At 34.2% G+C, this 27,357-nt stretch overlaps 1 protein-coding gene and 1 long non-coding RNA gene across 3 annotated transcripts in view; one reads left to right on the forward strand and one right to left on the reverse strand.

Moving 5' to 3' along the window:
* The window catches only part of LOC149787544 (synapsin-like), a 406,386-nt gene that overhangs the window by 343,443 nt on the left and 35,586 nt on the right, over positions 1 to 27,357 (forward strand). For both annotated transcript variants that reach the window (XM_089973694.1, XM_089973695.1), the window contains exons 8-10: positions 5,772 to 5,914; positions 23,853 to 23,927; positions 24,815 to 24,917. In XM_089973694.1, coding sequence (XP_089829820.1) covers positions 5,772 to 5,914; positions 23,853 to 23,927; positions 24,815 to 24,917 — 321 coding nt within the window. The remainder of the gene's footprint in view (positions 1 to 5,771; positions 5,915 to 23,852; positions 23,928 to 24,814; positions 24,918 to 27,357) is intronic.
* Positions 666 to 22,564, reverse strand: LOC149787549 (uncharacterized). The gene is made up of 2 exons (XR_016424071.1): positions 20,969 to 22,564; positions 666 to 1,424 (listed from the first exon to the last, which is right to left on the reverse strand). It is a non-coding gene; the product is annotated as an uncharacterized LOC149787549 (long non-coding RNA).

The following is a 27,357-nucleotide window of genomic DNA, read 5'->3' on the forward strand; positions in this document are numbered from 1 at the left end:
GTTTTTCTGACTTTTAGTAACATAACTTTACAGGGGATGATTGGATTTCAATTAAGGCATATCTGCAGCTTTATAATGATGGAATTCCAGACAAGTTTTCTTTTATGTCATCATTTAGAAAAGTGATAGCTTCCTACATTGTCATTAATTCTAACTTTGGTTTCAACGAGGTAATTTTACCAAGAATTTTAGTATCTTAATGAAATTTGGTATGGAGCTTTTACTGGGAAAGATCTCAGAAGAGTTTGATTTCAAGCATTCAATCAATATTAAAGGACTTTTGGCCTCTGATTGCCCATTCTTTCCTCTGCATAACAATTACCAAGGGTTATTGGATTTCAAGCAAATTGGCTTTTGAGCTACTGATAAGGCCTCAGGTGAGTTTGATGTACAGCATTCAACATCATTAGTTTAGAGGAATTATTGTCCCTGATTTTCTGACTGCTACTTATTTATTATTTTAAGTGTATAACTCAGATCATGGGACTTTAACCAAATTTGATGCCAGTCTACTATTATATATGGCTACATTAGATACAGTTGACAGAACCAGGAACTCAAACCAGTAGATATTTAAAAATTTGGATCAGTAGATTTTATGATTGGAATAGATTTTATGTTCTTCAAGGGAATTGAGAACAAAATAAGGCTTTTAAACCAGTAGATTTATTATTGGAATACATTTTATTTTCTTCAAGGGAATTGAAAGCAAAGTAAGTTAATTTTTTGCCATAATATTAATTATTTTCATAGTATAATTTAAAAAAAAGCAAATCTTGAACATAAATCAGATTTAGAGTCTGATGGAAACTATTACAATAATAATTAATTAATATGAGTCAGTGTAATGTCATTTAATGAAAAAGGAAGAGTTATTTATTGCATAGTTCACTGCAAAATTTCATTTAATTGCATAGTTCACTTCAAAAATTCTTTTAATTGCATAGTTCACTCCAAAGATTCTTTTAATTGCATAGTTCACAGCACAGATTCTTTTAATTGCATAGTTCACTTAGAAGATTCTTTTAATAACACCCAATATAATTTTTATCTTCTGGCGACCACTGACGACATTCATTGTGAATATCAAGCATCACACTTAGAAGACTCTCAGTATTTATCTGGTCCATATTTTCCCCTAAATCACTTTGCATTTTGCAAAGAATGGGTAATGTCTTCTCTGTACCAGCATTAGAATAGTGCATTGACAGCATAGCTATGTTCAGCTTGCAAATAACTTCTAGCTTCACTTTCCTGTTGCTGGGTTTGTCAGGTTGCTGACTGCTCTCCAATAGTTCTCCAAGTTATGTTCACTCTTTGGAGAAAGTTCCAAATTTGACTTAAGATGCATTCCTGTGTCTCATGCTGAAGGGTTTCTTTCTCTTCATGGCTTGGATCTGAAAATCAGTTGGAAGGTATCACCACTGTAAATAAAGCAAAGTAAAGATTGTTTTAGACTTTAAATAAATGATGAAAAAATATGTGACATATTTGTTCTTTTATGAATAATTTATCCCAACTTTAAAATTAATTATCATCTAATATACTGTTAACTGATATATTTATCTAGGGATTGAACTGAATTTATATGGATGTGTGTGTGTGTGTGATTTGGATTTTTAATGTAGCTTTAACAATTTTTCAGTCATATCTCTATGATGTCTACAGTGTGACAGTTTATAGTGATGTCTAGCACTGAGGCATCATGCTGCAGACATGTAGCATGATGTCCAAACCAGTCACATATCCATACATTTATATGGATGAAAACTTAAAACAGTGTATGAAACACACAAGCATACCTTTGAAACACACAAGCATACCTTTGAAACACAAGCATACCTTTGAAATGCACAAGCATACCTTTGAAACACAAGCATACCTTTGAAACGCACAAGCATACCTTTGAAACATAAGCATACCTTTGAAACACACAAGCATACCTTTGAAACACAAGCATACCTTTGAAACACACAAGCATACCTTTGAAACACACAATGCAATCTCCTTTGTTACACACCTGCACATAGTTAAATTCTGTTATCCAAGCATTGTCTAACTTGTAATATTACTTTGCTTTTTTGAGCATTGGGAGAAAACACATCTTGGCATTTTTAAATGAATTGAACAAAAAAAGGACAAGAGCTGACCTTAAATATTTTTCTTAAAACATCTTGAACCTTACAATAACAGTTAAACATGACAACAACAAAAAATACTCACATTAGTGTGTCTGCTGAAATTATTTATTATTGTGGGTCTCTTCTTTGTATTTCCCTTCTGCCAATGGTTAGCCAATTTTATGAAAGGTTCAAAAGACACAATGACCACCTTTTATGCCTATATTGCTTATAACACCTAAAAAGATATCATACATTTGGTCTTAAACTCCCCATATTCCAAATATAAATAAAATCGGTTACCAGCTGGATGTGTACAGACATCAGCTGTTCATAAACAGTTCTACTCCTTTTATTCTGCCATGCATCATTGCACCACTTGTTGCACTGGTGGAACATTTCTGGTCCCCAGTTGACTGGTTCTGGCTGGTTTCTCTAATGCATTGATGGAACATTTAAAAATAACATGTTTGTTTGTTTGTTTTATATCAATTTTTAAAAAATTCTTTAATTTTCAAAAGTGTTAGATTTCAATTATAAAATAGTATGTGCAGTAGACAGCCTTTACAATGGTATTTTTGGCCAACCACCTGCAGAATGACATGTATGCTATTACTAAAGACAGGAAAACCAATAGATGCACTTCTCTCATAAATTGCTGAATAGAAATTGACCAAATTTGAATAAATAAATTCAGGTTTTAAGATTCTAAAAAGGTTGTTTGAAATATATTTTTCATATTTTATCGTATGTTGGCACCATATACCATATTGCCACTGCTGTGCAGAAGTGCAATTAGATGCTACCACACACACACATGTATGCATGTATGCATGCATGCACATTAACACACACACACACACAAACATGCATACATGCACACTAACACACACACACAAACATGCATGCATGCACACTAACACACACACAAACATGCATGCATGCACACTAACACACACACAAACATGCATGCTTGCACACTAACACACACAAACATGCATGCATGCACAGACACACACACAAACATGCATGCATGCACACTAACACACACACACATACACACAAACATGCATGCATGCACACTAACACACAGACACACAGTATTTACATCTGCTATGGAATAAGGCTACTGTATCTAAAAATACAAATGCTTTTTCTAAAAAATGTCTGAACAGAATTTGGCCAAATCTGACACTTAGCATTCTGACACAAAGTTTTTTCAAACTGTAGCAATCTACCATTATATATAAATGCCATTTCCATTGCTATACCTGTAAATGACTTTTTCTCAGACCCACTAAACAGAATTTGACCAGATTTGACAGTCAAATGTGGCCTTTGTTACTAAAAACATAAAAAAATAAACATTTACATGACTACTCAAAATTCTTGTCATAAACCAGTCAAAATATATATTTGATATAAATTGTCATGGCACAAGGTTTTTCAAATTCAGGTCAGTATCATACCTAGGCATTCATAACATTGGCAGAATAAAATGCCTTAATTTTCAGTTATAACCACTACCTCACTCCCCACTCCCTTTAGCCCATGGCCCATACATCAGATGCCTACTTAGCTATACCACTAAGAATCCTGGCATAAAGCCTCAGTTATAACCACTACCTCACTCCCCACTGCCTTTAGCCCATGGCCCATACATCAGATGCCTACTTAGCTATACCACTAAGAATCCTGGCATAAAGCCTCAGTTATAACCACTACCTCACTCCCCACTGCCTTTAGCCCATGGCCCATACATCAGATGCCTACTTAGCTATACCACTAAGAATCCTGGCATAAAGCCTCAGTTATAACCACTACCTCACTCCCCACTCCCTTTAGCCCAATGCCCATACATAAGATCCCTGCTGAGCTATACCACTAAGAATCCTGGCATAAAGCCAGTCAGGTTTGCTGCTGAGTCACTATTCAAAAATGTCATTGTTACTTACGATAAAGTTGTCCAGATCTTACAAAAACCATCCTGGCAGGAGCCTTTTAAGTTTTGTACAAATGATGCCAATCTGCCATCAAATATTGCTCCCAACACTAAATTTAAGAAAACTTTCAAATGTTAGAAATCATCCTGTTAACCCAGATTTCTTGGCCAATTTCTGACATTTTGTTTTTAAGCTCTACTGGTCATAGACAAGAGAAGCTTATGGGGTGGTCTGTTAATTGGTGGTCCATTATCCTTCCATTGTGTATCTGACCGTTACCAGAAGTTTTTTATTGCTACTGCTTCTAAACTACTTGTAAGATTGCCATAAAACTTTACACACACATTAATCCTATAATCTTGTTGGTCCTAAATTAAAATGTTGCCACTCAGACATCCAATATGGCTGCCACAATTGCCATCTTGAAAATCTTGTTATCTTCCTGAATGGAAAGTCATGAGCTTTCACCAGAAAACTTCTTACAATGTCTGGTTGGTCCTAAATGAAAATGGTGCCAATCTGATTTTCATTCTGGCCACCACAGTGACCATCTTGAAAATATTGTTATCACTACTGTTTCTAAATAGAAGGTTATATTATCATGGGGTTTTCACCAGAAGACTTATTACAATGTCTAGTTACTTCTAAATGAACATGGTGCTGATCCTAAATAAAAATGGTGTTGATCCCAAATGACTCTGGTGCTGCTTGGATATCATATATGGACACCACAGTGCCATCTTGAAAACTGTGTTATTGCTACTTCCCCTAAATGGAAGATTGCATCAACATTGGGTTTCACTAAAAAACTTCTTATGATGCCTAGTTGGTCTGAAATGTAAAAGGGCCAGTTTACTGTTGAATATGGTTGCCACAGTGGCAATTACTTATTATTGCTTCTTCTCCTGAATGGAAATATTTGGGTTCTTCACCAGAAGACTTCTTATAATGTATAGTTGGTCTTTCAATGGACATCTTGAAAATATTGTTATCACTATTTCTCCTGAATGGGATGGTCATATCAACATGGGATTTATACTAAGCAACTTTCTATGATATTTAGTTGATGCTAATGGTGCCATTTAGACATTCAAGAAGCCTGCCATGGTGACCATCTTGAAAATATGGATATCACTGTTTCTGCTGAATGAATGGTCATATCAGCATGGGTTTTCTCTGAAAGACTTTTTATGATTTCTTGTTGCTCATAAAAGGAAATTATGCTAATCTGATATCACTGACGCAGTGGTCATCCTGAAAATCTTCTAGATGGTGTATCATGTTTACATTTTACTTTTGTCAAAAACTTATGATGTCCAGTAAGTACTTAATAAATATAGTACCAGTTTGACATCAAACATGGACATCATGAAATCCTTCCTGAAAATCTTGTTACTGTTGTTTTTCTAAAATGGGAAGTCATATTAAAGTGTAGTTTCACCAGAGGATTTCTTATGTTGCAAAGATGGTTTCAACATTCCACAGTTAAAAAGAAGAAATGGTCTTATTTTGAATTCCTGGAAATTTATTTCAGCCAGTAAAGCATCAGTCCCTTTGAGGGACTCTTGTTTTGATAGATGTCAGCCAGGCAGATGAATGATTTCAGGCCCTCTTGGGCCTCATGTTCATTGTTAGATTTTTGTATAGCCTAACCTATCTAATATCTACTATTCTTTCTCTTTGCTGCTTGCTTGGATATGGGAATCAGGTGAAGGTGGAACATCATCATGCATTTCAGGACATAGCAAGTGTGGTGGCTGTATCTAAAACTTATGCAAGCACTGAACCGTTCATAGATAGCAAATATGATATGCACATTCAAAAAATAGGAAATAACTACAAAGCATACTTGTAAGTTTCTAATGTTGTAACTCTGTTATTGATATTGTTGTGTTTTTCATTTCACCTGTATCCTTTGTACATGTGCATATGACTGTTTTATATTCCTTATTTTTCAGTGTATTTTTCAAAATGTCTAATTTTTTAAAACATAACCCTTGTGTTTCAGTATTTTCAACATTTTTAAATTAAAACTTCATTTTTTAAAAGTCTCGTCTTTACTGAACATGTGACATCAAGAAATAACTGAGTATAGGCATCTAATAAGAGTCATGAAAAAAGACCAGTTGTTTAGCAGAGGTTGAAAATTAATTTGCAAAATGGTGATTGAAAATTTCCATTGATTGGGTGATTTATCCAGTTGCTCACCCAGTCAGGCAGATGTTAATTCATGGTTGAGCAGTGTTTCTATTTAATGAAAATGAAGTCAAGACTATTGCCATCTTTGTTCAATGAAAATCCATACTTTCTAATGGAAGTTTGTTTTTCTTTGGCTTTGATCAAGCTCATACACGGCACATGGAAAAAAATCAAAGTTTGATATTATACTTTTTAAATGACATCATTTGCTGTTATAAGCCAAAAATTACTGGGTTACCATTTCAGTCATTCTTACATTTAAAATGATTACGCACTTCAACAAGGCTATCAGCCAAAATGGCAGATATTAATTTTTTAATCTTTGTTCTTTCAGTTTGATCTTTACTACCATAACACTTTTTTTCATACATTATTGCAACTTTTAACCCACTAACACTAATAATAATAATAATAATATTAAAAATAATGATAATAATAATAATAACTCATTTAATAATCTACCTTTAGGCCTTCTAATTGTTATGTACAGTTTATTCAGCATGCAACATAATGTGATAAATTTGGCTTGACATTAAAGACTTAAGTGATTAAAAAATTGAAAGTATCATTCCTGAAACATATGCACATGCATCTGTGAACACATAAACATATATAAAATATAAAAATATCATCCTGTATTGAAAAAAGTCTAATTTATTTCAGCTGAAAAGAAAATGCAAGCATATCAGAAAACACCTCACATATGCTGTAAAATGTAAGAAATGTTGAAGAACAGTGATTATTTTAAGTTATAATTTAGTTTGTTATTTAAAAAGTTTAATGCTTGTTATGTCTTTGACAGCACATATCTGGCAACAATGCAGTGATATTTTTTCTTATCTAATTTCACACATTATTGATGTCATTTGGTAGATGACTGGTAGATGTCCTTTTAAATTTTTCATCTGTTCATGTCCAATTTTTTAGTTATTTCTCTTTTGTTCTCTCAGATCATACTAACTAGCATCAGATTTACATCTTGTAAATGGCAGGTCCTTCTAACCAATGCATAATGAATTATTAAATTTGGTGTGTGCAGTGTCTCATATACATAGATATCCCTTTAATGTGTTTGTCTTAGTTACTCCAGGTTTGGATAGAGTTACAGCCCTTGATAATTAGCCCTTATTTTCACATAGGATGTTGAGTCTAACAAGCACAGCTCAAGAACCAATCAACATATTCAAATACAATTTGGTTTTTGCATTTACCTCATAGACCTTGACATGTCTTTATGGGTTTTTTTCTTGTTGACTCCATTTTATATTTTTCAACCTTTGACAAATTAACATCACATCTTGACACACTGGATACTGCTTGTAACTGGCACAGTTGAAGAACAGTCTGATGCAGTTTGGTATGAATGTCAATTTATAGATCTAGATTTGTCTTGTCAACTATTTGGGATAGATTTGATCTCTTCACAAACCATTCATCTTGTTCTGATTAAATTTGGTATTAACATTGTTAGAATGACATTGACCAAGGTGTATCATTTTTGAGTTTTGTCATGTCAACTCCATGTTGAATAGTTATGACCATTGACAATTACCTTTATATTATAAATGGGATATTGCTTGTAAATGGCATAGCTCAAGAACTGTTCAACATATTAGATGAAAATTGTTTCATATACTTACATTGATGTGTTTGGTCTCATCTACTCTACTTTGTAATATTTACTGTACTTGATGAGCACATTTTTTACATGATATGGTAACTAGGAATGTTACTTGCAACCAGCATAGCTCAAAAAAACATTCAACATATTCTGGTGGAATTTGGTAAGAAGACTTATATGTGCATTGTGTGGGTTTTGTTCAATGCACATTATTGTAGATGTAATTAACTGCATGTCAATCAGCTGCATATCTTTACATGGGATACTGGCTATAATCAGCTCAAGAACTATGCAACATTCTAACTGGGATACTGGTTATAATCAGCTCAAGAACCATGCAACATACTAACTGGGATACTGGTTATAATCAGCTCAAGAACCATGCAACATACTAACTGGGATACTGGTTATAATCAGCTCAAGAACAGTGCATTATACTAACATACTTTGATGCTGTTTTATGGGAATGTTGTTTTATAGACCAATCTGTCTCATCAGCTCCATTTTGGACAGAGTTATGGACCTTGTTGATCAGACTTAAAGATGATATTTTGCACATACATTTTAATATTGTTCAACTGAAAAGAAAGCTGACAATAACATCATATGGCTTGAACTCATCAGTTATATTACCCAAAAGATGTTTAAGAATATGTGGTTACCATAAAAAAACCTAAAGGATACCTAACTGTTGAGCACAGAATTCAATGTCACTTTAATAAAAGTTATATTCAACCTCACCTTGACAGTTCTACAACATCATATGGGGTAATGCTTCCAGAAACAAAGATTTAAAAGTGGAAAGACTTAAAAGATGAGCTGGTTGAATTATTTTTGACAATGATGTTATTAATGTCTACCAATATTATTAATGTATACTAATATTATTAATGTCTACCAATATTATTAATGATTTGAAGATCATGCCCATCTGTACATGAACATGTTTAAGAAATGTTAAATTTATGCTTTAAGTTTATAAGGGATCTATACCCAACTATATAAATTATATGTTTAGCAAAAAGGCAAATAATACTAATACAGATACAGCGCTAGTTTACCTGTACTATGCTTTTTGTCATCAAATGAATTTTTTTCGCCAAGCCCCCAAAAAAGTAAATTACATAAAATTAGTTTGGCTGTTTCTGAACCAATCACATGGAACTGTCTATCTAAGAATGTCAATTAGCATCATAAGTGCCTTGCTATAGATATATGAAATGGATGTATCCAGATGATATCTAAATTTGGTCATGGCAAACTATACACACACACATACATATACTAAAAATGTGATGTTTACCTACATGTGTGTATGAGAGAGAGAGAGAGAGAGAGAGAGAGAGAGAGAGAGAGAGAGAGAGAGGGAGCATTATGCAAGTTTGTGTACACAATGCTTTGTGTGCTGAATTCATATTCTGCTGCTCTTGTGTTGTTATGTACATTTAATATGTATTATTTGTTAGCTTTTCTAAATGATTATATGTTATGTATATTAGTAATTTGTAATTGACCTTAGTCAAGAATCAAGTTCACTATGTACCTAACTAGTGGCACTGATTTTGCAAACAATGTAATACATAGCTAATATTTCTTTATGAGTATAGATTAAATATTAGAATCACTATCAGTGTGGTTATACCTGATGTTCTTTATTATAAATTTAGTAATAGACCTTATCTTGTTGACAATTTAGAATGTTCTAAAAATGATCTTTTGACCCTCATCTTGGTTCTATGTATGTGTCTTAGCTTTTTATATAATGTTGTTTACTTGAAACATTACTCATTCTTGCCATAACATCTTGAAGTAGAATCATTTTTTTGTTGTGTTCAGTTTTTTCTTAGGTTGGAATAAATTTATTCAAATTATTATTCACTGGAAATACAAAGTGCTCATCAATAATATTCTTTGACAGAAACATTAATTTGGAATTATAGTAAATTCAGACAAGAACATATTTGGGCTACATTATTTTGATACATTAGAAGACTGTTAGTACATCATCACAATTGAAGACATTGGCACATTATCATGTTCGATACTACAGGCACATCAACACATTCAGTATTGGAACTTGTTTGGAATACCACTGAAATTCAATTGGAACTTACACATTTGGACTTGTGATAAAACTTTTAGGACTGTTTTGGGATTTAATTAAATTTCTGTAAATTCATTTTAAATTTTCACTTTGTATTCTAGAGAAATAAATTATTTGTTGAATTGTACAAACTTGATGTTTTTCACTATTTTCTGTTACCTATAGTCATAACAGTGTACATTATTAATCTGATCTACTTTTTTATGATACTTGTTCCCCAACTTCATTTGATATATTGGACTATAATTTAAGTCCACAATGGAGATGATTGTATGTTCTGTGTCACCTGTATGGTTTTAGTAATAGTAGTAGTAGTAATAGTGTTAGTAGTAGCAGTAGTAGTAGTAATAGTAGTAGTAGTAGCAGTAGTAGTAGTAATAGTAGTAGTAGTAGCAGTAGTATGTTCCTTATACAATTATCTGGTTATGAACATAGATTCATCAAGGAAGGAACACTGGAACAAACTGTTATTATTTTATTGGTATTGGGCTGATACTAAATTATTGCCAGGAACCTTACAAACCTGTCTAGCTATCTAAAGATTTGAGAGATCCCGGTTATTGTTATATGACATATCTCTGTACATTTTCTATATTAGCTGCCATACAGTCTTCTACTTTTATTTAAAGCTATGAAGCAAAACAGTTATAAAGTTGATGGAACAATAAATAATATAATGATTATTAAAAAAAGGATATATGCCGACCTTTTCATAACAATTTAGTGTATCATTCATACTTATTAAATCAATCAATTTTTGTTGTAGTTGATAGTACATCTGATGCAGTTTTAGCTGAACATGTTTGCTAACTTAAATTTGTCAACACAATAATTTGTTCATCAAGAAGATTAGCAGCCAGTTGAGTTAATTAACTAATTGAACAGATAAAACTAATTAAGCCCATGGAGGATGCTCTCTTGATATTATTCAGTCCTTAGAGAAAACTACACTTACTTAACTGACATATTTAAAATTTTACATTGCATTAAAAAAAAAAATAATCTAAGCTTTTCCAGCTTTAACAGTGTTGCAGCTTATATGATAAATAGAGTGATAATGCCTATAATGATTTTCATATCCAGTCAGTGTGTCTTTCAAAGATACAATGATCATTAAAGTGCTTAACTTAACACATTATACATTTATATTAAAGCTCTTGCAAGACATATTTTTCCAAACATTAGTATGGCAGATATCATTGTAAAATTTAACCTAAAACATTCAATGGAGGTACATGCGTAACAAGTTCTGACCCACAAAAAAAACCCATTGATATTATTAAATACACCAAAAATGTCTAATTTTTGGTTCTGGATTTGCTGCCATTCTAGTATTATTATTAATCTTCCATGATTAATAGATTTGTCTTCAAAGTAATTATTTTCAAAAATCAGTTTTTCTGTTAAAAAACACTATACAATAGATTTTCACCCAACAATAGTAATGCATTCCACTTTACTGTTTTTAAAAAGGCATTTAGTAACTGTCAACAAGCAAACTTTCTACCGCTGATAGGCATGGCTAGTAAAGTTAATGAGTTAAGTTTGATTTGATCTGGTCCCAAAGAAGTCTTGGAGGAGGATAACAAATCTTAGTTTTCACTGCTACTATATTTTTTTTGAATTTCACTGTCTAGGCTACATATTTTATTTTAAAGGCCTAATTTGCTAACATACCACAATATTATAAAGTTAAAAAACACATGCTGTTAGGGACTAATATATGTCTGTATGTGTGTTGTCTGTAATGTAAACCCTGGGGCATTTCTTAAATTATTTGGTTTTTGTCATGTTCAGGAGATATGCTGTCACACCTCTTTTGTCTTGTGTTTTGTGGCTATAGAGTGTTTAAACAATTGTAAAAACAAAATGACCAAACATGTGCTTGGGATAAGTATCAACACCTTCTGTCCAGTGTCAGACGTATCAAGTTAGCCTATAGTTGTTCGACAGTTCTGAGCTCATTTGTAAGAAATGTTAAACAAATGCAACAATTTTAGGATCTTATGTATAGATGGCAACAGAAGATTTTGTATTCTCTACAATTTTGTATGAATTCCAGATTTTAGTATCATGAGGTAAAGAAATGTTTTAGAAATACAATGTTTTTCTCCCATTAAAACATGGCAAATTTTTACATTGCAAAGCCATTTTGAAGCGACCTTCTCATAAAAACTTACCAACACAATCAAACATCATGCAGCATAATAGTTGTATCATGTTGGTTGGTAACAATGTTTGGGGTTTAACAGCACATGATAGGCTTTTGACTGTGGCCAGTATATTTGGTGGAAAACAACAGGGTAAGACCCTGGAAGAACCACTGACCCATGGGAATCTACTCGCAAGCTTTCTCACTTGTCCACATAAGTTGAGTCAAGACTCAAACTCATGCGGGCAGAGGTGAGGTTACGAGTGATCTGTAAATGCGAGCACCTTGGACTACTTGGCTACACTGGGCTCCATTGTATTACCTAACATTATGGATGCAAATAAAATCTTTGCAGAACACAATTTTTAGTCAACTTACATTGTATTTCATTATCAGACTAATTTAGATCAGAATAACTTACAATGTGGAACTTAAAAACAGTATTACAACTTTCAGCTTTTGGAAGTTTGAGTACAGCTAATCTCCACCCCTTCTCCAGTTGCATCTTTTAGCATTATATAGGTTGTTTCATTTCTATCAATGATTTACCTTCCAACATTAGGTATTTTGATGACAATGCATCATAAAAAGTTGATTTTAAAAATCTATTTTAGTTTTGGCTGATAATAAGTATAATAAAAACACTTCCATGCTCATAGGTAGTCAAGTCAAAGCCATGCTTATAGGTAGTCAAGTCAAAGCCATGCTTATAGGTAATCAAGTCAAAGCCATGCTTATAGGCAGTCAACTCCATGGCCATGCTTACTGATAGTCAAGTCCAAAGATATGCTTATTGATAGTCAAGTCAATATCATGCTTATAGGTAGTTAACTCCAAGGCCATGCTTACAGGTAAGCAGATAAATGCCATGCTTATAGGTAGTAAAGTCAAAGCCATGCATATGGGTAGTAAAGTCAAAGCCATGCTTATAGGTACTCAACTCCAAGGCCATGCTTATTGATAGTCAAGTCCAAAGATATGCTTATTGATAGTCAAGTCAAAGCCATGCTTATAGGTAGTTGACTCCAAGGCCATGCTTATGGGTAGTCAAGTCCAAAGATATGCTTATTGATAGTCAAGTCCAAAGTCATACTTACTGATAGTCAAGTCAAAGCCATGCTTATAGGTAGTCAAGTCAAAGCCATGCTTTTAGGTAGTCAACTCCATGGCCATGCTTATTGATAGTCAAGTCCAAAGATATGCTTATTGATAGTCAAGTCAATGTCATGCTTATAGGTAGTTAACTCCAAGGCCATGCTTACAGGTAGTCAGGTAAATGCCATGCTTATAGGTAGTAAAGTCAAAGCCATGCATATAGGTAGTAAAGTCAAAGCCATGCTTATAGGTACTCAACTCCAAGGCCATGCTTATAGGTAGTCAAGTCCAAAGATATGCTTATTGATAGTCAAGTCCAAAGTCATGCTTATTGATAGTCAAGTCCAAAGTCTTGCTTATAGGTAGTCAACTCCAAGGCCATGCTTATATGAAATCAAGCCCAAAGTCATGCTTATTGATAGTCAAGTCCAAAGTCATGCTTATTGATAGTCAAGTCAAAGCCATGCTTATAAGTAGTCGACTCCAAGGCCATGCTTATATGTAGTCAAGCCCAAAGTCATGCTTATTGATAGTCAAGTCCAAAGTCATGCTTATTGATAGTCAAGTCAATGTCAAGCTTATTGGTAGTCAATTCAAAGCCATGCTTATAGGTAGTCAACTCCAAGGACAGATAATCAGGTAAATGCCATGCTTATAGGTAGTCAAGTCAGATCCATGCTTATTGATAGTCAAGTCCAAAGTCATGCTTATTGATAGTCAAGTCAATGTCATGCTTATAGTAGTCAAGTCAAAACCATGGTTATTGATAGTCAAGTCCAAAGTCATGCTTGTTGATAGTCAAGTCAATGGCATGCTTATTGGCAGTCAAGTCAAAGCCATGCTTATAGGTAGTCAACTCCAAGAGCATGCTTATAGGTAGTCAAGTCCAAAGATATGCTTATTGATAGTTAAGTCAATGTCATGCTTATAGGTAGTCAAGTCAAAGCCATGCTTATAGGTAGTCAAGTCAAAGCCATGCTTATAGGTAGTCAACTCCAAAACCATGCTTACAGGTATTCAAGTCAAAGCCATGCCTATTGATAGTCAAGTCCAAAGTCATGCTCATTGCTAGTCAAGTCAATGTCATGCTTATAGGTAGTCAAGTCAAAGCCATGTTTATTGATAGTCAAGTCAAAACAATGTTTATAGGTAGTCAAGTCCAAAGCAATGCATATAGGCAGTTAAGTCAAAGAAATGCATATCGGTTGTCAAGTCAAAGCCATTCTTCCAGTCAAAACAATGTTTACAGGTAGTCAAGTCTAAAGTCATGCATATAGGTAGTCGACTCCAAGGCCATGCTTATATGTAGTCAAGCCCAAAGTCTTGCTTATTGATAGTCAAGTCCAAAGTCATGCTTATTAATGGTCAAGTCCAAAGTCATGCTTATTGATAGTCAAGTCAATGTCATGCTTATTGGTAGTCAATTCAAAGCCATGCTTATAGGTAGTCAAGTCCAAGGACAGATAGTCAGGTAAATGGCATGCTTATAGGTAGTCAGGTCAAAGCTATGCTTATTGATAGTCAAGACTAAAGTCATGCTTATTAATGGTCAAGTCCAAAGTCATGCTTATTGATAGTCAAGTCAATGTCATGCTTATTGGTAGTCAAGTCAAAGTCATGCTTATAGGTAGTCAACTCCAAAGATATGCTTATTAATAGTCAAGTCAATGTCATGCTTATAGGTAGTCAAGTCAAAGCCATGCTTATAGGTAGTCAACTCCAAAACCATGCTTACAGGTAGTCAAGTCAAAGCCATGCCTATTGATAGTCATGTCCAAAGTCATGCTTATTGATAGTCAAGTCCAAAGTCATGCTCATTGCTAGTTAAATCACTATCATGCTTATAGGTATTCAAGTCAAAGCCATGTTTATTGATGGTCAAGTCAAAACAATGTTTATAGGTAGTCAAGTCCAAAGCAATGCATATAGGCAGTTAAGTCAAAGAAATGCATATAGGTTGTCAAGTCAAAGCCATTCTTCAAGTCAAAACAATGTTTACAGGTAGTCAAATCTAAAGTCATGCATATAGACAATTAAGTAAAAAGTAATGCATATAGGTAGTCATGTCAAAGCCATTCTTATAGGTAGTCAAGTCAAAGCCATGTTTGTAGGTAGTCAAGTTAAAGCCATGCATATAGGTAGTCGAGTCCAAGCCATGCATATAATTAGTCAAGTCCAAGCCATGCATATAGGTAGTCAAGTCCAAGCCATGCATATAGGTAGTCAGGTCATAAGCCATGTATATAGGTAGTCAAGGCCAAGCCATGCATAGCATATAGGTAGTCAAGTCCAAAGCCATGCATATAAGTAGTCAAGACAAAGCCTTGCTTGTAGGTAGTCAAGTCCAGCTCATGCTTATAAGTAGACAAGTCAAAGCCATGCTTATAGTTAAAGCTGTACTGATTAATCAGCCATACTCATAATGGGGCCAATTATTAGAACAATTGTTATAATCAGTATCATCAGAAATAATCAGTGTCAATGTAAACAAATGTCTAAAATATAAATTCAGTCATAACATTCATCTTGACATGACTTGAATTTTAAATCAGAATTAAATAGTGGAAATTAAGGAATAAACATTTGATTCGGGGGTTAATTGAAAGACAGTATATTCTTAAAAGTAAATACTTTTTAACACACTTGCTGTAAACTACCGCTGATTGTCTGCACACAACAAATTATCAATACCATTCATGCACTCATCTGACCCACAGCAGCCAACCAGCCAATGAGGTCTCATGTGGCCGTTGAACTTCCAGCATACTGATTAGCAGATAGCTAGGCAGATTAGATGGCTAGCAAAATTTCCAACTGCTACAAAACTATGACTCACTATAGTTAGTCTGTACTTTAGCCAGTCCTGCAATGCTGCTAATCAATGAATATCGGTTGCACGCCGAAGCAGCTGAACGCTGACAAATATTATGCAGCATTGAAATTGGCATACTAGTGCCAGCAACGTTACCCCTGGATACCTCAGCTGCTGAGCTGCTTCAGTGTGTGACTCACAGTTTAGTCTGGAATTACTTCAAAGCAAATGCAGTCAATGAGTCCAAAAGCAAATTGTACACTTTGCAAAGCATGCATTTCAAGAGGTGGAAGGGATTCCAAAAACTATACATCAAATCTTGTCCAGCACTTGTGCTGCAAACACATCATCGAACATGGCCTGTTTCTGGCAGATGGAGAGGAAAATAATGCTGCGCAATTAACCTCAGCAGCTGCAGCATTTCCTCATTCTTTGACTATTGATGCCATGCTATTAGTTGGCACAAAGCTATTGCAGAGTTCATAGCAGTACATGTGCAACCATTTTCCATTGTTGAAGACATTGGATTTCAACGTATAATGGCCAAGGCAGAACTGTGCTATAAAATTCCAAGTCAGAATTACTTTTCCACATGCTTGATACCTGACATGCATAAGGTGATACAAAGCAAGGTGCGTGATTTAGTTTCTGGCCAATCTGAACTTAGTTTGACCTGTGATGAGTGGTCAGACCCGTCCATCGGCATAGCCGTGTTGAGTCTTACGGCACATTGACTTATTGAAGACTTAATGGGGAAACAGCTGATTTTAGCAGCAATGCCTCTCAATGAATCACACACAGGAGAATATTTGGCAAGCAAACTGGACAAATTATGCGAGGAATACAACATTCCCAAAACTCATCCATGTTCTGCATGACGGAGGTGCAAACATGGTTAAAGCAATGCATCTGGCTGAAATCAACAGCATCAACTGTTTTGCACACATGCTGCAGCTCGTTCTTAGTGATGGCATTCTGTCGCAACAAGCTCATAAAGCCTAACAGCCCAACAGTCGGTCTTGATTATTGTGGACATGTCAGGCCTATTTGCGGACATTGCCAAGGAAGTTAGTGATAGCCAAACATCAGTATCCGTCATTCTTCCTATGCTGAAAATGCTCTGAATGTTATTGGCTTGAGAGCATGAAGCGAGTCAAGGTATTCAGACAATGTGCCATGATATGTTGATGTCACTGAACACACGCTTTGCTGATGTGGCCATCATCTTGGATCCATGATTCAAACAATGCCTATTAGTGAAGAATTACTTGTGACCAGATCAAAAGAATGGCTTAGAGCAGAATGCATCATAGTTGCATCAGCTGACAAGCAGGAGAAAACCCCAACCAAAAAAAGAAAAACTGAAACTGAAACAAATGTCACTGGACCATCAACATCGCATCTCTGGGATTTATTTTCTTTGGCCTGTGACAAACCTGTCTGTACCATCAACAAAACAACCCACATGAATGATGCCGTTGACGCAATACTTGAATTTTATCTGGCCAGCCCTCTGTTGCCACGAGAAGAAGACATATACAGCTGTTGGAACGCTCACAGGTTTCAGTTTCCCTACTTGGCCAAATTAACTAGATGCTATTTGTCTGCACCAGCTTCAAGCATTCCAAGTGAGCAGCCGTTTAGTGGCACAGGCCAGATTTTTTCAGATCGTTGTGGATCGTTACTTGGCGAGAAGGGAGAAATGTTACTGTTGCTTAAATACAATCCACCTCAACTAGGCTTTCAGTATTAGTTGCAGCCAGCATACAGTGATGTCTAACTTTAGTCTTAAAGCATGTGTATTATTGATTTTAATTATTATTGGACTATCATTATTAATATTTTTTAGTCATTTATTGAAATCTAGTAATGGTGACCTGCATCATTGAACATAAGTTAAAAATACTAGCTTAATACATTTTCATTCATTTATATCTTGAATTGGCAAACCATAAGTTTTATCAGTATTAGTTTTAAAGTTTTAAAATTTTTTGTTTTTGTTTTTGTTTGTGTGATCATTGCTTTCTATAAATAGCAATGTACTTCTTATTCGGTTTCTGTCTGTTGTTGTACAGAAGTTCAAATTCACTGGCTGCCTAAACAACCTTGTTATAACTGACATGGCAAAATACCTGCTTGCATTACACTAATAGGTTTATGCTTCTTAACCAGTCATTGTTATAAAACAAATAAATAATCGTTCTCATAATTGGCATCGGCAATTTTAACAATCGGTTATACACGGTATCAGCATAATCGGCAAAAAGTGACATCAGTACAGCTTTACTTATAGGTAGTCAAGTCAAAGCCATGTTTATAGTTAGCCAAACTATAGTGAAAGCTAAGAAAAAATCTTCAAAATAATGCTAAAGGAATTGATAGAAAACAGTCTCAAAATAAAAACTACTTGGCATCATGATTGACAGTATCTTGAAATGGAAAATTCAGGTTGCATTAAAAAAAGGGAACTCGCTGTTTTATATTCATGAACAGAAACAAATCGTATCTCAGGAGCAGAGAAGGTTATCTTGCAATCCTTTTACCGTACCACATCCTGAATATTGCCATTCTATCAGGGGTTATAGGGATACAGAAAATCAAAGTTACTGAAAATTCAAAAAAAGAGCAACTAGTCTTATACTTGATGTTGATATGGATACACCAAGAACAAATCTTATTAAACATTTGAGTGGCTGCCATTTCAGCAATTCAACTTCAAAAGAGTTTACTTGGCTGCTGATTATTGTGAAATTTTAAATTTGTGGAAAATGTAAATATGTATGAACAAAGATCCATCTCAAACAATTATATTTAGTGAAACCAAATTCAGTTTTATAATAAGAATGTTGCTTTTTTATGGAGCCAAACTATAGAATTCCATGTTAGGGTTTCAGGATGCTTCTTTGCCTACATCTACAGATACAATTATTTGTATCATTTTGTGTAAGTTCATTATTATTACTCTTTAAACAATGTTCTTTCTGTACTCGCTTGTAATGTCTTACACAGGTCCACTTCTAAGTGTTGTATGAACCATATATCATGTTCGTATACGTATTTTACGGCAGTAGTAGATCAGTTATTTAGCTTTTAATAGCACTGTGTAAAAGACATCACAACTTGTATGAATCGTAAACATTTCATTGTACAAGGCCTGGTGGAAGATTTCTTTTCCCCATGGTGGAAGGTTGGCTAACTTACCAAATGAGTTTCACCTTTAGATAAAGTTATTATTATTATTATTATTATTATTATTATTATTATTAATATGTTGTTGTTGTTGTTTTTATAACACCTCTCCCTCAATAATGCGTGCACATTGGGGTCCAAAAACATAGACCGCACTATAAGTGAGGGTGTGAGTTACCGAGGGACCTCCCAAAAATCTGCTAGACATCCAGAGAACTGCAGGGTTTGGGGGGGATTGGGAGGGGGAACTGGGCTGCTTAATGACTGAATCCTCATTTTACAATCATGTCGAAAATGATTGTGAATAAAGTGCTGTTTCCAATGAAAGATTGATATCATGATTCCAGCTGGTTTCAATAACCAACATGGTGAGCAAAAACATTAATGTATTATGTCACAGGATTTTTCTTTTGTTGATTAGTCTGGTTCCAGGAGTGGTATGTTTTCTGAACAAGGATCTTTAAAGCAGGAAACCAGACTAACTGTTGATACACTTCCAAACAAGATTCCTTTTTATATAAAAAAAATCCCGCAACATTTTGTGAGACCATCATCTACGTCGAAACTCAATTTTTTTATTGTTTAATTAGTAAGATATTGATGCCGTGATTTCATTGCAAGTAACAGTAAAACTTCTTATCATCCTTGAGAATATCTCTACATGCAAATTCAGGGATTCTCTGAAACTCATTTTCTCCAAAATTGCCCGTATCTGTGAAACAAAGCTCTTTATTTTATGAAGTACTCATTTCGCTTGGTCGCCTTGCTATCTTTAATCAATTATGATTGAGTAGGTTAATTTAAGGTAGTTTAATTAGATTACGTACACAATAACATTTATAATAGTGTTTGATTGATCGACTGAAATGAGTTCACGACATAATGACTGGGGCCGCTAGTTCTTTAAGTATGTAGGATTTGTATGCCTTTTAACTTTTTTGTTAATTCCATCTCCTTTGATTCAAAAGATGTAATTAACGTGATAATAGAAAAGGAGGCTTGCTTTAAATGCTTCCGCTAGTCGGATATCAAAACACAATTGGCACTTAATTAGGTTCTCAGAAAAGTGCTCACAGACAGAGCTGTTATGGTAAATTGGCACATTTTATGTTTAATTAAAAGAAAACACATTGCACTTATGATGACTACACTTAAAAGGAACTAAAAGATAGAACTAGTACACAAATTTCAATTAATAAAAAAAAATATTTAATTGGTATTTATTGATTAAAGTACTCACTCCACTAGGTGTAAGTGACATTTTCATTAATTGAAATTTCCTTGAATATCATTAATTACAATGTACTAAGAATGTCGTTTGTAAAGAAAATGTAACAAATTTTATTATTTCTTTTAAAGTTGATATTTCATAATGTTGATTACAATTTCACAATCCTATCTACCGTTTTTGATGATAAAATGAGCGATATATCAAAGTTTCAAAGTTTCTATTACCAATTTTGATTGCAATTTTCTTCAAGTTCAACAAATATTGATTGGTTTTGGGGTAATTTTGATTTTCTGGTGTATTATTATTATTATTATTATCACTACTTGAGAATATTAGAGATGGTTTCAACACTCAGCAGTTAAAAAGAAATGGTCTTGAATTCCTTGAACTTGTTGTAGGGCAGTAGAACATTAGTCCCTTCAAGACACTCCCATAATTGTTATCTTCACATTTTTGACAACAATATCTCAAAAACTACCAAACCTCTCGAAACAATCCTTACCAGTTCAGATTGGGTGAGTGTGGGGGCACTGGCCTCCCCTTTCCCAATCCTCTTGCCCACCTTTTGCTGTGATCCACTTCTTTTTGTTGTTATGGTTGTTGTTATGGTTGTTGTTGTTTCTCATAGTAACATCCTCACCATCCTCACCATCCTCTGTTATGAGTATGCAGAATATTACGTCTTTTTCCCAGTGGCTGTATTGTCAGTCTGTCACAATAAATGTTCAAAGTGTTTGAAGAAACCAAAGCTGCTCAGACAAGCAAAGTTATATACCTGCTATATGAGTGACAATATTGCTTGTATTAAACTTAAATCTTGCTTAGAGTTGGGTGCCACCATCAAAAGGAACATACTAGAATCAAGGTAAATCAAACTTTTGGACTTAAATATTGCAATAAACACTGCTCATGGAAATTACTTAACATTTCAGACACTCAAATAGCAGCAATTTATCAACACTTGTTTTCTTCCCTAAGTAGTTCTGATTATTTCAAACACTTTGCCCAGTTGTTTCATTTGTCTGAGATTAAGTTCTAATACAGAAAAGTCCAAAGTGATGCAGATTTCATAATTGCTCTTTTAGCTCACAAGGCCAGGTGATCTTATGATATAACCAAGCATCCACTGTGTATCCCTGCAATATGAAACCATCAACAATTGCTATTTTAAACTTCACAGTAACCACTAGCTAGTTTGACCCAGTTTGGCACAGAGCATCCTGTCATGAAAGGCTTTTTAAAAAATGTATCCAGAAAGACCCCTGTGGTGGCCTAGTGGTTAGATCATTCGCCTTGGATGTGGGAGCTCATGGGTTTGATCCACAGCTGAGTCATACCAAAAACTTATTAAAAATGGTACTAACAGCTGCCTAGCTTGGTGCTCAGCATTAAGAGGTTAGTGTTAGGACTGGTCGGCCTGGTTTCAGGATAATGTGGCTGGGTGGAACATCATGCTACATGTCTGCGGCATGGTGCCCAAGTGGTAGATATCACGTCAAACTGCCACACTGCAGACATTGTAGCGATATGACTGAGAAATTGTTAAAGCTACATTAAAAATCAAAATCACACACACTAAAACTGGATAACCTTATTAGTGATCTCTTAAGAACCATCCAAGAGAATTTTGTCAATTTGGCAGAAAGCATGGTGTATGCCAATTTGTATTTGTATGCCAAACTGCCTCCAGATTTATTCACTATTATTAAAAATGCAGAGTCATTAAAAGAAAAACCATTGTTTCTAAAGATATCAAAGCCATTAAACAACATAATCTCCAAAGCACTTAAAATGAGAATTTGACCAAGTCTGAGAGAAAGCATTCTGGCATGAAGACTTTTCAAGTCTGTACAACAATTATGCAGACCTACCAGTAAATATGGCCATCATTACTAAAAACAGAAAATCTTTTTTAACAGTTTCTTCTAAAACCCACTGGTCAGAATTTGATAAAATCTGACAAAAAGCTTCCTGCCATAGAGTTCTTTAAGTTTTGTACAAAAGGATTTTGATCCACCATCCTACTTTGCCACCATTACTACATATACAAAAATGTTAAAAGAATTATTCTCCAGAACTGCTGAAAAAACATTGATCATATTTTAAAAAAAGCATCCTGACATCAAGACCTTTACAGTTTCTATAAATAATGCTGATCCACCATCAGAAATGTCTAATGTTGCTGAAAATAGAAAAACTTTTCAATGGCTTCTAAAAAAAATGGACAGAAATTTATAGAAAGTAATCAAACATGGAGGGTTTTCAGGTTTTTGCATCTGCTGCTTAACTGTTGTCAAATATAGCCACCATTAGTAGAAAAAACAACAACTTTAAACAAATTCTTCTCCAAAACCATTGTGTAGAATTGATCATATACGACAAAAAGCATCCTGGCATTAAAGTTTTTAAAACTTGTACAAATTATGCCAGTCTGTGATCAATAATATGCCAATCAGTACAAAAAAATATTCTTGAAATAATGCTGTCTCCAAAATGATTGAATAGACTTTGACCAAACTTGACCAAAAGCTTCCTGGCATAAAGATCTTTAAAGTCTGTACAAATGATGCTTTATCCACCACTGAGTATGGCTGCTATTACTAAAAACAGACAAAATTTAAACAACTTTCTTTTCCAAAAATGCTGACTAATACTAGTTTTAAAAAAACATCATGGCATGAATATGTTTTAAAATTCATGCAAATGACACCAATTCTTCATCAAATATGGCCACCATTGAATTTGGCCAAATTTGAGAGAAAGCATCCTAGCATAAAGGACTTACTTTATCCTTTAGTTTTGATTCTGACATTGATTTAAATCTATAAAATGGTTTGTGAGCATGATGACATGGGTATCAATGGAAGTTTTTTTAATGTTTATGGATATTATTGGAAAAATACCTTGAATGATGCCATTTCAATAACTTTTGCATTTTTCAAGAAAAAGAATATCAATTATGGACCTAGCCATTCTTAGCATGTTGTTATATCTTCATCATATGTTATATCAGTTTTGTTTAGTATTTCTGACACAAAATCAGGTATGTTGGTGTTCTCCAAAAAATATTTGAGAGGGTTTAAATGCTTGGCAGTTAAAAAGAATAAAAGCAGGGAAGCAATGGAATGTTTTTGAATTATTGCAATTTTTTTCATCCAGTAGAGCATCAGTCTCATCAAGGGACTCTTGTTTGTACTTATTGACTAACATCCAAATAAAAAAGTCTTGCATTGATAACCAAACTCCTGCTTTTGTCTCATAAAAATTGCATCATTTTCATTGATGCTTATTTAAAGAAAGTGATATTGACAACACTCTTTTGTTAATGTGAGTGGAGGAACCATACCAAAAAGGTTCTGTTATATTGATATTTTACTTTTTTGCAGACGAAAATCCATATCAGGAAACTGGAAAGCCAACACTGGATCAGCCATGTTAGAACAGATTGCTATGAATGAAAGGTAAGGCTGAGCTTGAGAGAGGTTTAAAAATTCAACTGTTTTGCCTAATGATCATATAACAAGGTGTGACAGCTTATAGGCAGCCATGGTAACTCATAATCCAAGGGACAGTAGCTGGCTAGGTCATTCTGGGTCAGCTGCTTCAGGAATGGCACTTACAGGTCTGCAGGATATTGGTAATTATGTATTAAAAAACCCATTAAAAACAAAAACAAAACCACAAACCAACATCTTAGAGTAATTACTTCTGACAAGTGAACTAATGGCATGAAGACAGAGGTGACTGTTGAATTTGAAGATATAGGAGCCATTTGCCCCAACAGATGCTGACACAAGGATCAAATTCAGAACTGCATACTTACATTGTGAGGGTGTTACCATTTGCCATTCCAGCTCTATACAGTGTGACCCTGCCATAACGCTTCCCACAATAACGTGAATTCGGATTAAACACAGTCATGATGTGGCTTCCGAAATTTCCTATATTCATTAACTACATTTGTTAAAAGTGAGAAATTTCAAAAAGCATTACAAGTATGTTATTATATATTAATATTATATTCAGATGCGTTGGAGGCCTGTTCAAGGTGTTGGCTGCAAAACCAAATTCATTAATTTCTGACACATTACTTTCGACATATTTTTGACACAAATGTTTTTAAACACTCATCATCTTGAATTCAGGGGAGATAATTCTTCCCATTCACAAATTTCAGCTACTATATTGTATTGCAAAATATTCATTATGGGTCATTCCCTTGCAGAAAGGGAAGTAACTTTAAACACACAAATAGGAAAGTCTTAAAACAAATGACATCAAACACTGGTCAGATACATATGGTATTGTTCATTGTACTTTATGATATCATTATGGGGTTTTATTGCAGGTACAAGCTGTGGGTGGATGAGTGTTGTCAGATGTTTGGTGGATTGGACATTTTGGCTGTGGAAGCAATACAAGGCAAGGATGGAAAGGAATACATTATTGAGGTAACAGGTTGCTAATTAGATGTTAGTAGCCTAATTCAGAGCAGTTTTAGTGGTTGAATGCATGCTGGTAATCATAATTGTCAATAAATAGCTTCACTTTCCTGTGTAAATTACCTTGATTTTCAATACATCCAATCTCTAAAGGATCATTTAAAACATTAATCCAAACGGTTTCATCATGTGTACCAGTGAAAACATTATGCATTACATTGCTGCATTTTGTCTGTGACTGTCAAAACATTCTAGTTACAGTAGAGTCAGAATAGAACATGTTTATTATTTCAAAATGAGTTATTTAGAGAAACAACAACGTTGAAACTCAATTAATGTTAGATACAGTCAAACATGGTTATCTTGATTATGTCGGGGGTGTAAAAAAATCATCGACATAACAAGGTCCTGAAAAATCAGGATTTAGTTGATAAATCTACTGAAGAACAATGATTATGCAGTACCCCAAAAATGAGGAGGTTTTAAAGGCAAATGGCATTTGTAATGTACAATAAAAATAATTATTCAGGCATGCCAGTTTTAAAGACAAATGGCATTTCTAATGTACAATAAAAATAATTATTCAGGCATGCCAGTTTGCAGGAAAAGGAGGATTGGGATTAAGCAACAAGTCACAAATGTTTACAACACTTAAGTTACTTGAACAATGTCACTGGTTTAAATTTGTTTCTATTTCCCTTTGGTAGCCTCAGCAAGACAATAGATATCTCATGCTGACCAAAATCTAAGCCAATTCAAGTACGTGTACATGTAGGACTTTACTTTTTTTTTTTAAGTGTTTTCTTTTGTTAGTGTTGACTTGTGACTAGTAGCCAAAAGTAACTGACCAATTTTTTCATGAAAATTGATCATTTTTGCTGATCATCAGAAGTTCTGTTACACTGACATATGCCAGATTTTACTGATAACATTTGCCTCTGTACCCGAAAAAGATGAGGCTGTTGGTATTCATGTACCAATAAACTATAAAAATGTGTTTTAATGTCAAGCTAACTGTCTCAACATAAACTTCTGTAAGAAGCCAACTTACTCTTTTCATACAGTTGTATAATGACATCTATCTTCACTCAGTAGTTTATGTCAATGTGTGTTTGGATCCTTTACATTACTAATTATAATGTCATTCATTTAACATTTTCAGATGCATTTTCATCTCACATCCATTAGTTTAGTATAAATTATCAGCAGTTTCAGAAATGACAGGATTCTTAAGTCATTTGATGTACCATTGCCATATAGGTCACTTAGGTGTATGGAAGTTTCCATTGGCATCTCAACAATCTTCTAAAATCACAGATATTTTGAAAACTGCATGTCCTCAAGAAACATGTCCAAACAACAATGTCTTAGCATTGAACAATCAGTAACAGCATAAAATATATAATGTTAGTAATGTCAAAATAAAATGGGGACAGTGTAAAGTCAGAACAAAAGGGAGAAAATGTTATGTCAAAATAAAACGGAGAAAGTGTAAAGTCAGAATAAAAGGGAGAAAATGTTATGTCAAAATAAAATGGGGAAAATGTAAAGTCAAAATAAAATGGAAAAAGTGTAAAGTCAAAATAAAATGGGAAAAGTGTAAAGTCTAAATAAAATGGGGAAAGTGTAAAGTCAAAATAAAATGGAAGAAGTGTAAAGTCAAAATAAAATGGAGAAAGTGTAAAGTCAATATAAAATGGAAAAAGTGTAAAGTCAAAATAAAATGGGGGAAAATGTAAAGTCAAAATAAAATGGAGAAAGTGTATAGTCAAAATAAAATGGGGAAAGTGTCAAGTATCAACTAGTGTCATGGAATATTCTGGCATGCAGTCACTTTTTTGCAAGCATTGTTTTTCATACTAAAGTCAAGTGAAAATGAAACTTAATTTGAGAGTTAACTAGCATTGCCTTTCTTGTTCAATATTTATATGTGGAACATTTGCTGTTACAATAGAGGAACTGTGTTGTGCCAAGGCAGTGATGTTACTTTTTTGCAGTAGGCTGTCTACATGTTTTCCAAACTAAGAACTGAGTTTTAGAGTTGGAGTTTTCAGTTGTGAAAGCATCAAGATGAGTTTTGAAAGTCAAGTTTTATGGTGTCACTAATGTTACTTCAAATTATTGCTAACAAACATGAAATCAAGAACAATTATTGCATTCTTTTATCCAAACTCAACTAGTCTGTCAACCAATTAATGTGGTTATCAACTAATCTATCTGTCAACCAATTGCTGTTGTTGTCAACTAGTCTGTCAACCAATTACTGTAGTTGTCAACTAGTCTGTCAACCAATTACTGTAGTTGTCAACTAGTCTATCTGTCAATTAATTACTGCTGCGCCCATGTATATCAGTATTACAGGCAGGTGGGCTACAGAGAGAATTATTGTGGTGGTGATAGACACCTACTCTTTTTGGAATACCACAGAAGGGATATTTTACCTGTACTG

This window comes from Sinohyriopsis cumingii, chromosome 11 (assembly GCF_028554795.1).
Source record: "Sinohyriopsis cumingii isolate HCF-2022 chromosome 11, ASM2855479v2, whole genome shotgun sequence".
Classification (NCBI taxonomy): Eukaryota; Metazoa; Mollusca; class Bivalvia; order Unionida; family Unionidae; genus Sinohyriopsis; species Sinohyriopsis cumingii.